This window comes from Barbatula barbatula, assembly GCF_947034865.1.
Source record: "Barbatula barbatula genome assembly, chromosome: 15".
In the NCBI taxonomy this organism is placed as follows: domain Eukaryota; kingdom Metazoa; phylum Chordata; class Actinopteri; order Cypriniformes; family Nemacheilidae; genus Barbatula; species Barbatula barbatula.
The window spans coordinates 8814497-8831662 of record NC_136778.1 but is presented as its reverse complement, the minus strand read 5'-3'; the positions used below and the strand labels follow the sequence as shown (position 1 = coordinate 8831662).

The window sequence follows — 17166 nt, the reverse complement described above, 5'->3', positions numbered from 1 at the left end:
GCAAGGCATCGTGGGAATTGACGTTTTTTCGCGGCCGTTGTAACGACAATTTTATTGTGTAAAACTACATTAACCGTTCGGCATCTCAGGGTGGCGTTTCTACCTCGCGGTAGGCAAAACCCTTTTTGGTTGGGATTAGGTATGGTAGTTGTAGTTTATTTTTTGTTATCGTTCAGTAGCGTTGCCATCAAGACACGTGGAAAGTGCTCAATGCCACACAGTGCTGTCTGTTATAACCATAGGCTTATAATGCGTTCCGATAAACAAAAGACGTGAATACATTAATAAATAGAATAAAACAAGTCTTTAAATGAAAAATTCTATTTAGTTCAATTATGGGACTGTCAAGCATCTGACATAAAATATGTAAAAAGCTATTTTTATATCGACATAAAAAAGGAGAGATACAAATTTGTGGTTAATATATTTTTACTAGCTGTAATATTGCTATAGTTTAACCATGGAAGTACAGTTGTAGCAAAATAAGTAAATACATTAAGGCATAGGAAGGATATTTTAATATAGCCTACCCTGTTTCGTGTTCTTAGTTGGAAAACAGGTCATTGTAATGAAATTTGTTTTATTAGAAATAACTTTTCTATAGTCAACCATGGAAGTTGTTACAAAATAAATAAATGCATTAATGCATAGGAAGCATATTTTAATAAAGCCTACCCTGTTTCGTGTTCTTAGTTGGAAAACAGGTCATTGTAATGAAATTTGTTTTATTAGAAATAACTTTTCTATAGTCAACCATGGAAGTTGTTACAAAATAAATAAATGCATTAATGCATAGGAAGCATATTTTAATAAAGCCTACCCTGTTTCGTGTTCTTAGTTGGAAAACAGGTCATTGTAATGAAATTTGTTTTATTAGAAATAACTTTTCTATAGTCAACCATGGAAGTTGTTACAAAATAAATAAATGCATTAATGCATAGGAAGCATATTTTAATAAAGCCTACCCTGTTTCGTGTTCTTAGTTGGAAAAAAGGTCATTGTAATGAAATTTGTTTTATTAGAAATAACTTTTCTATAGTCAACCATAGAAGTTGTTACAAAATAAATGAATACATTAAAGCATAGGATATTTTGCTGTAGCCTACCCTGTTTCATGTTTTTAATTGGAAAACAGGTCATAATGAATGCGCTGGTGTTGCATGAGACTCTGTAGTTTTGTGTCATTACTCTGTAATTTAAAATCGAATTGTTCAATAAATGAACTGTCAATCGAATGTCTCTATGAAAGCCAGTGTATTTTTCCTTCTTCTTAAAATAGTGCTACAGATAAGGAGCTTAAACGGTGGATTATATGAGCTGCTGGATCAGTAAAAGGGGGAAAACAAGCACAACGTTGAATTCACGCCCCCACAATGTTACAGTACTAAATAGGAGACTCAAACACTGACCCTTTTCTTATAAGCCCATGTATTTTTTTGGATGTCTCCAGATGACAGAAATATTTGCAGACCACAGCCAACTTATACAGGAACAAATAGGATCTGAACTAAACAAAAAGCCACCCAATGATCTGTTATGATTGCCTCTTAAAATCCAGTATATTCATATTGTTCTTCATTGTGGTGAAAAGTGCTTGAAAATGTGAGGACTGGACTTTTTTTAGTTCTCATTATTCGGTTTCTTTATTCATGATGAGTAATGCGACCTGCTTAACCACTATTCTGTTGTAATATAGTCATGGCTATTATGAAGGAAAGAGATGCTGTCAATACCTGAGTCCGCAGATGAGATGAAGGTGGCCCACCCTAAAAAAACACACAGCTTTGTCTATGTGGCAGCTTGCAAATATGAGCCAGTGTGTACGTGCATACACCCACCACCACCCTTCCCCCATAGCTCCTCGGGGGATTCAAAAACACACCAAGTTATCCTTTTTTGAATAAAAATAAAGCAAACAACAACAAGAAGAAGAAAAGCTACTTAAGAGCACATCTTTGTCAAATGCTTTTATGCATCAGCCTACAAATTTGGTATTTTTTTCTGTGATGATGTATTTTTTTAAGAAATTCATATAATAGTTTGCGATAGTGTAGGTTGCATCGTTAAAACGGGTTGAAAAAGATAAAACCTGTTATGCTGTCTACAGGGGCGATTCTAGATTTTCAATATTGGGGGGGCTCAGCCTCCAATGAGGATATGTATAAATATATAATACATAGCCACTCTCTAAGCACCAGATACTGTATACATTACTAAAATAAATATTTAAGAAAGAATATGCAAAATAAAGACAAGTTATTTTTATTCAAATTAGTATCACATTTATCGATCAATCTGCCATAATTCAAAGTGACGACAACATTCACAAATCCATATAAGAAATGTCACAATCAACTGCTGAATCATTATTTAGTAGAAGGAATAACTTGATATGATATTTCCCTGCCATTCATTCTGATTAGCACGTGCGCTGTCACTCCTATGCATGACTGAATGTTCATCTATTACATCCACAATATATTTAATTAAAAATTAATCATAAAAATTCTGACGCGTCTGAAACCAACAAAGAGCTTCTAGGTATACTTTTATTTCTTCAGAAATCAGAACATGAATAACACAGCAGCCGCTATGGGAACACTCCTGTTTTATGCGATACTGAAGTCTTATTGGATAATTTCTGTGAAAAGCATAGACCAATGGCGTTTGAGCCATTTCGGGCGGTACCGCTCTCCTTCATAAGTCCGAACACCATTCAGCACCATTTTCTAGTTCAGCACGATCATCTCGCTGCTCCAAAGAAGAAGCCTACTCTCCATCGATCAAGCCCGGCAGCGGAATACACACAGCGGAATACACACCTTTGAGCATCCCCCTGCGGCTATTTGAAGAGCAAATTTATTTAAAAAAAAGATACAAAGCTATTTTTTTCAAATGGCGCCTAGGCATTGCGGCTCCTGCCGAGCTTCTCTGCCCACCGAGGATCACCACTCAGAGTGCGTTATCTTCCTGGGACGTACCCACGTCTAAGCAGTCGGGAAAGCCATGGCCAACCTGGTAGTGTTGGAGAGACACTTGTGGCTAAACTTAACGGTTGTTAAGGACACCGACCGGGTCGGCCCCCTGAATTCCCTGTATCCCCGGATGGTCTCCACTGTTGACGTCTTCACGCGTCGCTTTATGGAGGCTCAGAAGTAATCGCAAGCGATGCACCACTTCCTTCCAAAGAGGGCGGGGCCCTCTGCCATTGCTAGTGGCCCAAAACTGCCACCGCAACAGCAGTACCTCAAGCCAGCACCTACACAGTCGCAAGCCCAGCAGCCGAGAACAGAGCCCGACTTAAACCCGCCCCTGGCTGACACTCGACACTGTGACATCCCCAAATATCTAAGGCGCAGAATCTGAGAAAGGGCTAAGTCTCGTCACGACTGGACCACCCCTAAAGATCCCATATCCCCCAGCCCTCTGTTCTCATCAGGGCACTGGACACGATGCAGAGGTTGTAGCTTATGGTCCCTTTCAAACACTACATACTCCCAAACCCATTATCATTGTGATAGCGAAACCCATATTTTTAACTCCTCACAAATTGAGCAAATTTCCTCCTCGACTTGTCATAACCATCAACACCCTGCAGCCAAGCAGCGTGCCCCCTACAGGGGTAAAGCTGTTACCAGGGGAGAACATCGCTCCCCCGGCAATTTTCAGCCTGTGCCCTGCTAACTTGCAAATGCTAACAGGCTCACGTTTGCCGATCCATCCCAGGCATTTCAGGATGGATCACCAATGTGATAGAAAAAGTTTGTCGCTTCAGTTTGCTCACAGGCCTCCCAGGTTCAGGGGCATTCTACACTCTTCGGTCTCTGACGATAACCATTCACATCCTCAGAGCCGAAATTCAAGCCCTGCTAGAGAAAGGTGCTGTGGAAAAGGTCTTGGTTTTACAGCCGATATTTTCTCGTCCCAAAGAAGACGGTGGTCTGATTGGTTTATATCACTGGACCTAAAAGGAATTTTGTTTTAATAATTCTAGTCCGGTTACCCAACATGCTGCCGCTCAGTCCTCAAGCAGCCAGGGTACTCTCCTTCATGGTGCCTTGAGGTGGCCCTGGGCGCTAGACCGTCCCCTGCTCCTCCCCCTCGGGCGGACGGACTCCGGCCTCTGGCAGGCGGTGGCCACTAGGCAGCGAGGAATCTCCGACAGCATATCTCTCTATCCTCCCAGGTTTCGGCACCACTGTAACACAGATCCATAAAAGAAAGGAAGGAGACGGGAACCAGCGAACATAAAATAACTTTTAATTAATAAAAGCAAACGTAAATAGACACACACAAATCATAACTAAAAGCCAGGCCTGGTCCTCTCTCATTGACGGTCCGAGCCTCGAATCCCAGTTCTCATCCCGCCCACCTCACTACACAATGTGCAGAATTTACATGGATGATGGGGCGGCAGCCATATTGCACCAGAACGCCCACCACACACCAGCTTATTGGTGGAGAGGAGACAGAATTACGAAGCCAATTGGTACCTATGGGGATGATTAGGAGCCCATGATGTATATAGGCTAATGGGTGGATTTGGATGCTAGGGTTACACCACTACTCTTATTTGAAGGACATGATGAGAAGATGAGATCTGGTTACATACAACACGTTCAAGAGATTTAGCGATGAAAGAGAGATAGCGTTCTGTGGTTTTCTAACAGTGCAGGATTAAGAGTGTGTTTCTTCAGCAGTGGGGTAATACGGGGCTCTTTGAAGACTGTGGGAAATGTACCAGTGGTGAAAAACCAGTAAATTATGTGGGTCAGAGCGGGAACAACCGATGTAGAGATGGCTGGGAGGAGATGAGATGGACTCCGGCCTCTGGCAGGCGGTGGCCGCTCTCGGGTCTTCCGCCCCCTGCTCGTCCCCTCTTGGGCGACGGGATGGGATCTAGCGGGCAGGTAATGGGGTGGTTAGAAGACATTAGACACATATCCCCGACATAAGACCATAAATGGACGACGAGATCAAACCATGGTTATTTTGTGGTAAAATTATGTTTGTTTGTTTTAAGTGAAGTAAAACCATGGTTCATTCTCAAAAACGGGAACAAAGCATGACTCATAGAAATGAACACAGCCATTCAGACAACTTTCTTATGGTTATTTCTTATTGAGGACGTATGCGTGCAGTGTAAATAAGTGGTAATTCTTACAAGCAATACGATTTTCAGGACCTTAAAATTCCTTTTTAAGGGCTTTATATATACATCAATACCTTAAAAAAATCTAATTTACATTTGTGAATGTAATTTTTTTCAAGAAAAATGAATGAATTAGCAACACACTTAATTCAAAAGGAATGAAATATTTTGGGAAATCTTTTTACAAATGTTAGGGGATGTTTGAGGAGTCGACCCAAAATATTTTCCAACTAACACAATCCCCAAAAAAACAAATAGTTGTTTCCTCAAACAGATGACAAGAGGAGCAATTAAGGACATACTATTATTACATTTAGAACGTTTATATTTTGACAGAGAGCAGCACAGCAAAATTAATTATAACTTTTATTATTCATTTTAAGAAGAGCCTTCCACAACTTTATGACTCATTCCTTTTGTACTTTCACTTGACAAAATGAACAAAATGTCTCCGAGCACTTATCGAAACACTAGAGGGCAGCATTTTAAAATTCTCTCATCAGTACTTTAACAGGGTACATAAACTGATATAGGAATATCATTAAAATAAAATGACTAATATAAAGAATGGTTCAATTTAATACCATTATCCACTGTGTTTTACACAACGGAAGTGTTGTAATCAGGTTGTTTACCTTTCTAAGAAGCAAATTAATCTGACAGATCATGACAGTAGGCCTATATATGTCTTCTTAAATGAAACTCTTTTACCTGTGCTATTTTGTCCTTATAAAAAAACGGGTTTTGTGATTTTGGAATAAAGTTATAAATATTTGACTGATTTTGAGCTTTATGAATGTTGCTGCAGTGTTATGCACTCACTGCATCGAGGAGGATGTGGTTGGCATACAAAGCAAAGAACAACAATCTTGCAAAAATGCAAAACCTCTGGAAAGCTTAAATAGGGAGTTTTTTAAATTGTTTTTGTAGACTTATAGCAAATATTACATTTTGAATATATTTGACACATTTTTTAGTCGGAAACGCAGTCCTAATAAGCTCAGTTAGAAAAATAAATTCTCAAAGTGTGCCAGAAACATTAACTATAACCTCTGGACTAAGCAATTATTTTAAAACATTTTTTCATTAAATTCTTTAATCTCTCATCGACAATGTGTTGTGAGTAGTGCAATCTACACATCAGCTAAAAGCAGGTATGTGTATCTTTGTATGTAAAGTGATTCCACAATGATTAAAGTGAAGGTATTTACATAGCAGGGGTTGGACTATAAAGGGTTAAGGGGGGAAAACAAGATAAAAAGTGTCCAGCAGATGCAGTACACAAAGAAAACCACTATCTTCTCTCACTTGCTCTCATAAGCATTCTTGCCTTCAGAGAACAGCTACACTATTCACTGACAGCTTCAGGTAAGTTTGATATACACCCTAGACACTAAAGAAACATATGCATAAACTGTTACACTTTATTGTATTTTTAATGATATATTGTAAAAAAACATTTATATTTTTGTATGTGTTTATCTTTTATTGTTTATATTGCTTATTTTTTACTTTAAAATCATCTTTATGGTTATTTATATATACTGTATATAAATAATACAATTTTTCTGTCTTACAGTTTAGTACAAGTTTGAAATAAATCCTCATGCAAAAATGTTCACGATCAACACAACCACTGACTACAACTTAACACTTTTTGACAACACCACCAACCCATACGACACTGCATTTGGTGAAAAGATGGATATCATCATCCGTTTGAGCTTAATTGTTGCGACTTTCATCGCCATGCTGTCTCTTGGTTGCACAATGGAAGTCTACAAAATCAAGAAACATATCATCAAACCCAAAGGGGTGGCGATTGCAGTCCTGGCTCAGTATGGAATAATGCCCTTAACAGCTTTCTGTTTGGCAAAACTGTTTCACTTAGGTCCTTTAGAAAGCATCACCGTGTTAATTTGTGGATGCTGCCCAGGGGGAAACCTATCCAACTTCTTTGCAATTGCGGTCAAGGGAGACATAAACCTCAGGTAATTCTTGAAACTAGAAACAGTAAAATAATTTATGCTGTGACATTCTCTGATGCAAAAATGTGTTATGTGGATTAGCAACTACTTAAAACAAATTGAGAATTAATTATTAACAAGTTGCTCTTGACATGTTATGTCCAATTATCCTTATGAGGAAATCAAATGAGTTTCTGAAGCAGGATTCTTGTTTTGGTTGTAAAGCTTTGATACATTCAAAACAAACACTGGTAAGAAATTATAATTTAATGTGCTGTTTTTTCTTTTTCGATGAGTGCTCCTTAAAAATGTGAAAAACAAATTCAAAGTGCTGCAATAGGTCAACAAACATAAAAACTGCAAACAAAACAACCCATGCTTTAGGCAAAACCTGCAGGGGAAAAGACCAAAACTTTTTTTTAGCAATTTAATGAGTAAACATTTAATTTCAAACAAAACCACCTACCCCCAAGGCAAAACCTGCAGGGAGCAAATACCAAAAACCTTTCTAGCTATTTAATGAGCAAACTTATGTTAGTGTTTTATTAACTGGTATCAAATAATCTTTAAGACCTATTTACTACCAAAATTCAGCAGCCTAAGACCATCAGACTCAAGCAAAGCATCCTACATGTTAGATTAAGACCACCTCTATCTCAAACGTGTGATTTTGTTTGTGAAAACAAAAGCCGATTCTTTTAAATGCTGACATTTCTTACCATGACATTTAACAAATTTGTATTGTTCCTCTTACTCAGTATTGTGATGACAACCTGTTCCACCGCTCTGGGCTTGGGTTTGATGCCACTCATGATCTACCTGTACTGCCAGGGTTTCTCCAATCTGGAAAGTGCTGTTCCTTACACTGGCATCATTATGTGTCTGATTTTAATCCTGGTGCCTTGCAGTATTGGCATACTGATAAACTACCGCTTTCCCAAATATTCAAAAATGATAACCAAGGTGGGAAATCTAAGACTTTGAACATAGATAGTGTCACATAAACGTCAAACGTCTGTTCTGCATCTTTAAGCATGGTCCTGTTTTATGTTTCTAGCTTGGGATTTCTTTCATGCTGATCATATATGTACTGGTTGGTGTTTTGGCTGGTGTGATTGATGGAAACAAAGCTTTTCGAGTGACAGCTCCTCCCCTTTTAGCCACAGCTGCACTGATGCCAATGATCGGATTCATATGTGGGTACATCCTGTCGGCTCTGTTCAAGATGAACGGAATGTATGTATTGTTTTCTTGCACGCTCTTATAAAATCAAATACAAAACTAAGATTAGAAAGTGTATTTTTAATATGTCTGCTTTGTCTCCAGTTGCAGACGGACTATTGCGATCGAGACAGGTTGTCAGAACATCCAGCTGTGTACCACAGTCTTAAAGGTGGCCTTCCCTTCCGAGGTCATTGAGGATCTGTATTTATTTCCCATCGTCTACATTGTGTTTCAGACAGCAGAGGCTCTTTTCTTGGTAGTCCTGTTCAGATGCCACCAGATGCTGAGACCATCTGAAAAAGGTAAATGGACACCATGAACATTATTGTTTTATCTTTTGTGATCTGATGAAGGATCATTTTGTATATTTTTATTTCTTTTAATCTACCATGTGTGAATTGTCTTACCCAATATCAATAACATTTCAGGTGGCCAGGGAGGCAAAGACAGGGCTAGAAGGCCAGTGACACCCATCTTGGACGAAGCAGGGAGCTCAGGAGTGCCTATCATGGACGAGGCATGGAGCTTGGGAGACTCAGCGGTGGCCATCTTGATGCAGACAGGAAGCTCTGCAGGTTCAGAAATGAACTTTGAAGCAGATGAACAATGCACAGCCCAGACACAAAACAAGGTAGCAGTCACAACCGGCAAAGCTTACTCCAAGGGCAGACCTTCAGGAACTGAGACCACTGGCGAGGCGGCCATGATGGCTGGAGGCTCTGGGCTGGCAACAACTTGTGAACGGGCTCAGGGCTGGTGGCCATCAAGATGGAGCAAGCAGGCTGCCATGCTGGGCCTGGCTCCTTGGCCAACAGAGCCTTAGGTCAACTACCCCTTCCCAAAAAAATGTAGGAGGACCATGACGGGTGAGCTGGGTTTGAAGTGGTTGGTTTAGTCCATACAAAAAGAAATCAATAAGGGCAATATCTGGGCGGTTGGTGTGACGAGAAATAAAGTTGGATCCATGTCTGGTCGGTCATTCACAGTGCAGTAATTAGGCAGAGAGCGGATCCACATGCAAAACAATGAGTTTTATAAAACAAAACAAAGACCAAACCTCAGGTACCGTAGCAAACATAGGTCACATGACAAAACAATGACCGACAAATGACAAGTGAAACAAAGGGGCTTATATAGACAGAACTAATGAGGACAACAAGCAGACAAGAAACACATGGTTAGACAATCACAAAGAACCAATAGAAGACAGAACTACAAAATATGACAGGACGGGAAGTAAAATAAAAGTCCACAATACACAGGGCAAACACAGACTGGATCATGACACACTAACATGTAATCAGTTATGATAATGAATGCATATTCGGTTGCTTTCCGCAGGGAATGCTCCTGAGCTCAGAATTGTGCCCGAACCCAGAGTAGGCTACATCCCCTATTCTTGGCAAAGGTTCCAGCCAAAAGTGAAGAGTTGGGGTGGTGGAGGAATAACAAAGGACATACTCTTTTCACAATGGTTGGATTACATGATCATGCTTCTACCGAAAGTTGTAATAAACATTATTTATGCTAAAGTACATGTTCACTTTTTTTGTCTATCTGATTTAAGTTGACTACTCCAATGCATCCATTTTTATTAAACATCATTGCTGAGACGAAAACTAATTCTGATTGATCTTCGCCGTCAGTTTAATTCCACCTGTTTACAGAACTGTTCAGATGCCACTAAATATCTAAATAAAATCGAAGAAAGGTATCAACCGTTTTGCAAGACGTATACATTGCTGGTCCAGAAGCACTTCTGTTTTAGCATTTTAGTTCTTTTTAATTTCACATAATATGTAAATAGGACATACAGATCATGTACATTTCAATTCTATGCTAAATGTTTGCCTGGTTGTATTTTGTGTAATGTCTGTGTAGTGTTAAAAACTCAAACAGGATGTTCATGTGAACCAGTGTTGTTTACATATTCCAAAATATTTACTTACAATTAATAGTCATTTAGGAGATGAAACAATGTCTTGGAACAAAAATGCAACAAAGTAACCTATGCATTAATCTTTTCTAAGAATCAAAAGTGTACACAGCTGTGAATAGAGCAGCTGAAGAAACCAATGGGCCCTCTGACCTCACTACACATAGTGTTCCTAGCTAGGGTTTGAAGAATGTGGGGCCATAGAATATCCTGGCCAAGAACGACCGTCCACTCACAAAAGCGGTCGAATAGATATGCAACGGCAGAAAGCCTCTCATCTTGGGCTAGACCAAATGTACATTCTACACTTGTCTCCTTGTAATGTCGCATAATTGAAATGTTACAGATTTGTTTTGGCGATAACATAACTAAAATACAACCAGAAACAACAGTTTGAATGTATTGCTATAAAGTCAAGGTTTTGTGTAACCAAATATGAATTTGTAAAATATTCAAATAAGCCCTACTCTAGTTCAAGTTGGTGAAAACATCATCAGTTTTATGGAGGCTAAAAAATGAGAGCAATTACAGGATGTGACACACAGCATATTATAATCTCATTCACGAAACGTGTGGTGAAGAAAATTTCCTTTAATTCAACATTTAACTGCATATTCAATCAGAAAATATGAAATGGGTTGTTTATGATACAAGAGTTTTTACAAATTTCAACATGTGTACTCATGCAGCAACAGTTGATAAGTGAGATTGTATCTTGAGCATTCATGTTACAAACAATTCTCAGGTAGGGTAACAAAAGTGAAAGAAAAACAAATGAATTCTTCTGAACATCCAGTTGGTTAACCTGAATGTCATAAACTGTAAAATGCCAAAGATGTTAAGTACAAGTCAATGTACTGGAAATGGCTGTCCTCACGTTGTGTTTGCATGGTAACAGTTGTAAAAAATGACTAAATGTAAACTAAATGTAAATGCATGAATGTGCTCAACCTAGTAGCGCTTTACTCACCTGAAATTGAACATTGACATTAACCTTCATGGCCAAAAATGTCAGAAACACACTTTGAATTATTACAAAATCCCCAAATAAACATAACATAAATTTCCGCTAAGCTTACTTAAAACAATCCAAAACCACATCTACCAGCTTATCCATAAATATGTTTTAATACAATTTAAAGGACCTCACTCAGTGATGAAAAATAACAAACAACCCATTTCAACCATTTAAACACAAATTTTAGAGAAAAAAACAGCTGTACATTTTAGAGTGGCGGCAAGCGCCATCTGTCAAATGCCTTAAAATTTCCAAAAGAGCCTGTTTTGTGAACTTCCACCTAATTCTATCATCGAGAGAGGCTGACCCTCAACTTTTAGGACTTAAACGGACCATAGATCGGACAATATTGCTGCAATAACCTTTTCCAATCTCTCGCAGAGCTAAATCTAACATATCTCTTAGCTCAAACCGCATCACCACCTAATGTCGACTGTCGGTGGAAGGGGAACGAGACGGTGGGGGCCGCGGCACCGGAGTGGGTGGTGATGCAGATTCGGCACGTGATCCACCCTTGACTTCTTTGGGCCGCACAGGAGAAGTGCTGGGGGATCGGGAGCGACTTCTGGAGCGATTGCGTGATTTGGGACTGTGTGATCGAGAGCGACTACGGGATCGCGATGGGGAGCGTCCACGAGAACGAGAGCGGGATGAGCTGTTTGAACGGGAGCGACTCCTGGATCTGGAGGATGAGAAAAGCATATATTAAAGTCAAATAAACTTTTACATTTATTGTTTAAGTGTTGATCACATTAATAAGTAACGTACTTCTTCTTGGTTGCCTCAACAAGCTTGATTTTCCTGCCGTTGATCTCCTTCCCAGACAACTTCTCCAGTGCATTTTTTAGATCACTATGGGAAGCAAACTCGACCACACTAGAGAGGAAAATTCATTATTAAAAATCATTACACGGCCTTGAACCTGATTCAACGTATCAATCACTGACATTAATTCATGCTCTATGGCTTTTAGTTATTTCGTATGACATAACACAATAATGTTACATTACATGTTGAAACTTTTATTCTGTCTTTCTGTTACCATTTAAACCCCAGGTTCTGCACAGGGATCTGACCCTTTAACGCAAAATGTAATGTAAAAGACTTTGGTTGAATGAACCCGATCAACCCCATGTCATCTAGATGTCTTTTGAAGTGAAACAATATGTTTGTGAGAGAATTTTAAATAGTTTAAACTTAAGCAACAATTGTGTTGTTTCGCGTCACAAGACATTTTTAACCATATAAAGTTGTGTACATGATTTTTACAACATATGAAAGGATGCCATTAAATGACATCATAATAAGCTAAATACAACCAGGGGCGAGTCAGACAAAATGCTTAGACTAGTCTTTCAAGTTGTTTCTTCAGGATTGGTCATAACTTCTATGAATCGGTTACATAAAAAGGTAGAATGATCTAATCTGACAAATATGACGTATTAGTCCTATCTAATTGTTAGTCAGTGAGACTAGTTCTTAAGACACAGTCTTAAATCAGCGGCAAAGTTTATGCAACTAGCCCCAAAATATTATTTAATATAACTTTAATTGTGTTCGACTGAAGAAAGAAATTAATTTTCACCTAGGAGGGCATAAGAGTCAATTAAATACATGATAATTTTATTTTAGCGTGAACTATTACTTTAAACAGTAGAAAATGAGGGTAATAGAGTTCACATAACTGACTTAAGAATATAAAAAAAGGCTTAAAAAATTGCTAAATGTCAGAAATCCACTGGCTTACCCCTCATTGAGCTTTGGGCGATGGGCATCTGCAAAAGTAACTTCTCCAGCCTGTCTCATGAAATCCTTCAAATCCTAGACACAGCACAGCAGAACTTTGATTTAACTCAGTAAATTTGATCATTGTTTTTGCACAGGCTATAAAAATCAAGTCTTAAATTGACTCAAAGTTGGGGTCCGAGAACCTCTCAGCTCATGTTTCGGGCCCCGGTCTTTATGCATGTCAGATCATTAAAGGGGTCATATGGCGCGAATACCTGTTTTTCTGTGTCTTTGGTGAGTTATAAGTTGCCAATGCATGTTTTAGACAAGTAAAATTGAGAGAAAGAGGCAAAGAGGAGATACAAACATGCACGGTATGTGGAAAGTACAGCGTTTTTGAACCTTTGTCGTGTATACGCATTGCATTACATCTAAAACAATTGAAAATATTCGTTTTAGTTGTGTCATATGACCCCTTTAGATGTTACATTAAAGGTTAACCTAACAACTTGGCCACACAGATACATTTTTGACCGATAAGATATCTACGCTTGGTAACATGCTGCTTCAGTAAACAGAAACAGAGGCCGAAAAGAGCTTTGAAAAATGTTGCCTTTTAAGATGTTTTGAAACAGAGGCAAAAGATACTTTAGATCTGGATTCTGAAAACACGCTAAACAAAGAATCCTGTGTGTCATCGGCCAAGTGTGCTAATGGGGTAGCAAATCGCAGTGGGGAGCAGGGCACCTTGTAAAGCTTTGACATTCTTGGATCCCCTTAGAGCACAAATCTAGCTGACAAAATATGTGGAACAGCTTGTAAAGAGCCCCACTTCCAATAAATTGTACATTTAAATGTGTTCACATTAGAGAGATGCATTCTTACCACAGTGACAACAAGTGAATACAGAATATGTGTGGCGGAGCTTCTCTCCATACTCTATTCGTGCCCCCCCTCAAGGGCACTGAGAGTGAACAGGGAGGAAGAGATTGGACTAATACCTGGGAACGTACCCATCGGTCTGAGGCCATAACCTGGAGATTTTATCCTCGGCCACGTGTGTGGAACCACCAGAGGGCAGGGTGGGCGAGTATACCGATCGAAGCCTCTCAAATTATCGAACCCCTCGATTGATCGAGATTCGCTCTCTTTCAATCTCTCTCTCTCTTTCTGTCTCTGTCCCTCTCTCAGTTTCGTTCTCTCTCATTCACTCTCTGCCTCTCTCTCTTTCGGCTCGGCACCGTCACAAATCGGGCTTTGTAGCGGCAGCCGTCGCTCCTAGAGCGAGAGGAGAGCTTTCATGCGATCAGCGGAGGTCAACTAGGCGTGGGACACAGGGGAAGTGGCTTAACCAGAGAGAGGGACCCTGTAGGGCTTAACTCCACCATTAGCGAGCTCTTCCATACGACACAACAGTCAGGCTGGCAAATAGAGGGGTGAACAATTGGTTAAAACAGAGGCAAAGTGACTCAACCGTAGTCTTTCCTCTTCTCTAGTTCATTTGCAAAAAAATGTATTTTACCTTAAACTTGCAAATAATTTCAGAATGATGCTTGGTCTGACTTTTTGTCATTGATTTACATTTAAAGCTAGTTTTGGCATACTAACAAATTTACATAATCTAGTTATCAATGAAGAAATCCTCTTGTTTTTGGCATTCGCCATGCTTGGGAATATAGCTTACTGTCTCACCAAATATGAAAGGAAATTGTGAAATAAAACTCACCTGCCAGCTGACCCGAGAGGACAAATTCTCCACGATAAGACGGTTCTCAGTGCGCATTGGTGGAGGATTCCTGATGGGTGACAGAATTTAGAGAAAACTGATATATTTGGCAAGAGAGTCAAAAGCACATCCTGATTATATATAACTGTGTTTTGCCTTACCTGCTTCTTTACATGGTCAATTCAAATGTATATAGTTATTTTCACTTTTTTGCATTGTTGGCAATATACATTGTATTGTACAAATACATTGTATTGTTGAAATTTTATCAATACAATGTATATTTACAAAACTGTAATTCTCCAAGCTTGTATTCATAGTGCTAGTAAGCAAAATATGCATAAAGGTTAAAGCAGCTCACAACTTGGTTAAAATATTACCTTTTTTTGCTTTGGCACACTAGCTGTAGTAAAGTTTAGTTATACAATACTATTTACACAAACACTGTTTGTTTAATATCTACTCAGATCACATGTGACTCAACATTTACATGTAATATTAAAAAGAGGGGGAAAGTCTACTGAACAAAGATAGAGACATACCTTCGGCTGTCCTGAGAGCCACGACTGTACCGGCCAGGGAAACGTCCTCCTCCTCCTCCTCCTCCTCCGCCACCACCACCACCGCCGCCGCCACCACCACCCCCGCCACTACTAGCACCACCTCGCCCCCGCCCCCCGCGTAGACGGACACGGGCATGTTCAATGGTCACCCTGCAAACAAAACAACAGATCCCTGATACACGTGTTTGATGCGTAACTACTAGTAACCGGTATACACTTATTAGTCAAGTTATTCTGCATTCATATTTTGAATCCCATGCCAGTCCACCATACATATATCTGTACTTTGATAACAAAAATATACAATCATTAAACATACCTCTCATTACAGAGCTCTTTTCCATCAAGGTCATAGACAGCATCTTCCGCATCTCTCGGATCGTCAAATTCCTTTAAGGAGGCAACATTATAATATCTACCTATCCAGATATGCATTTTGTATAGACATGCGTAATGGAGAATGTGAAGCTGACGTCACACCCCATGTTGCTGTGGCCGCCATCTTGGAAGGATAATTCTCCACTGCTATTATTGTTTTGATTTGTACCATTACTTGTATTGTTTGAGATATGGAGAGATTGAAAGAATCACAGGCTTTTCCTGAACGATTCTGCGTAATGCTATTGCAGTTTTTAACACAGCAAGACCGACCTACCATAGATATATGTCCTAATCAAACATGAAAAACGAAACAATGCATTGAACGCAACAGCAGCCATCCCCCCCAAGATGGCGCAACATTCAACGTGGCGTGGCGTCGATTATCAAGCGCTATAGGTACACAGATAGCCGAACAAGCTGTGTAGGTAGCCAGCTTACTAGAGGTTTACGTGCCGCTGCGCAACCGATCATCGATAGAAATCAAGTACCGCGATAACTGGATTTTAGACTCGCTCTCGCGGTACATTGACGACATAGTTGGATCGGTTTGCGCAGCGACTTATGAAATCGAACAAAGCTTACAGTTATCGAGAATTCGTATACACACAGCCAACACCCCTACAAATTATCATTAAAAAACATGTTTAAACTTACCACAAAGCCAAAGCCTCGTTTCAGGTCAATGTCTCGGATTTTCCCGTAACCCTTGAAGAAACGCTCGACGTCCTTCTCTCGAGCGGAGGGGTTTAACCGACCGATGAAAATACGACAACCGCTCATCGTCTTGAAAAACAAATGTTAAACTATCAGGATATATAACTATCAATATAACCGTCAATCCGCAACAGTCAACGCATTTCTGCATCAGCAAGCGACAGAGGGCCTTACGAAACACGACCCGCATGCAGGGAGAGAAAATTACGTTGCTAATGGCTACACGAAACGTACGCCCGTTTTAACAAGATATTATATTATAACACATTGCCGATTTGTAATCGCACTGTTTAACACGCACACACAGATAGACGGATAGAAATATACAAACCTCTGTGTAATGTTTCTCTGGTGAAGATTTCACGTCTACACAAACAACAGCCTCGCTCAAAATGGAGTCATTCAGAATAAGTGCGGAGGCTGAGCGCTGATCTGAGGTCAGCTCTCGGCTTTTGATAGGCACATCATTCGGGTTCTTTTTTAGTTATAATACGAATATGTTGTTTATATAGCTAATGCGATTAACTTTGACAATGATTAAACAAGTCGAATATAAGGTTTGACGTGGCTACTTGCATTTATTTTGACATTATGTGTCGTGCCATTTATTTTATTTTAACTTAATTGGATGTTTATGTATATTCTTCTGCCATTAAAATATATAAGTTCATACTGTATACGCTCTAAGAAAATGAACCTTGATTTTATTATAGTAAAAGCGTAACTAGTTTTTTCGGGGGCAGATTGATTACCGTTT

The 17166-nt window shown here is 39.4% G+C and overlaps 2 protein-coding genes across 2 annotated transcripts; one reads left to right on the top strand and one right to left on the bottom strand.

The window, feature by feature from the left end:
* Nucleotides 1-6898: 6898 nt before the first annotated feature.
* slc10a1 (solute carrier family 10 member 1) lies at nucleotides 6899-9166 on the top strand (the record flags this gene model as incomplete). The annotated part of the gene is made up of 5 exons (XM_079474572.1): nucleotides 6899-7143; nucleotides 7878-8082; nucleotides 8177-8355; nucleotides 8446-8645; nucleotides 8772-9166. The coding sequence occupies exons 1-5, from the start codon at nucleotides 6902-6904 to the stop codon at nucleotides 9164-9166; spliced, it is 1221 nt and encodes a 406-aa protein (XP_079330698.1). The 5' UTR covers nucleotides 6899-6901.
* A 1686-nt stretch (nucleotides 9167-10852) lies between these two features.
* srsf5b (serine and arginine rich splicing factor 5b) lies at nucleotides 10853-16864 on the bottom strand. The gene is made up of 8 exons (XM_079475269.1): nucleotides 16741-16864; nucleotides 16350-16478; nucleotides 15634-15704; nucleotides 15294-15464; nucleotides 14752-14821; nucleotides 13045-13118; nucleotides 12066-12173; nucleotides 10853-11979 (listed from the first exon to the last, which is right to left on the bottom strand). Exons 2-8 carry the CDS (start codon nucleotides 16473-16475, stop codon nucleotides 11721-11723), a joined length of 879 nt encoding a protein of 292 aa, XP_079331395.1. The 5' UTR covers nucleotides 16476-16478; nucleotides 16741-16864; the 3' UTR covers nucleotides 10853-11720.
* Nucleotides 16865-17166: the final 302 nt, after the last annotated feature.

What these genes read in the sequence shown, in the direction of transcription:
- srsf5b (XM_079475269.1), bottom strand. Translation starts at nt 16,475, where the DNA reads ATGAGCGGTTGTCGTATTTTCATCGGTCGGTTAAACCCCTCCGCTCGA. An exon ending in GGCTCTCAGGACAGCCGAAG is followed by an intron (nt 14,822 to 15,293) that starts GTATGTCTCTAT and finishes GTCACCCATCAG; the next exon opens with GAATCCTCCACCAATGCGCA. An exon ending in CCTCTCGGGTCAGCTGGCAG is followed by an intron (nt 13,119 to 14,751) that starts GTGAGTTTTATT and finishes TGCTGTGTCTAG; the next exon opens with GATTTGAAGGATTTCATGAG.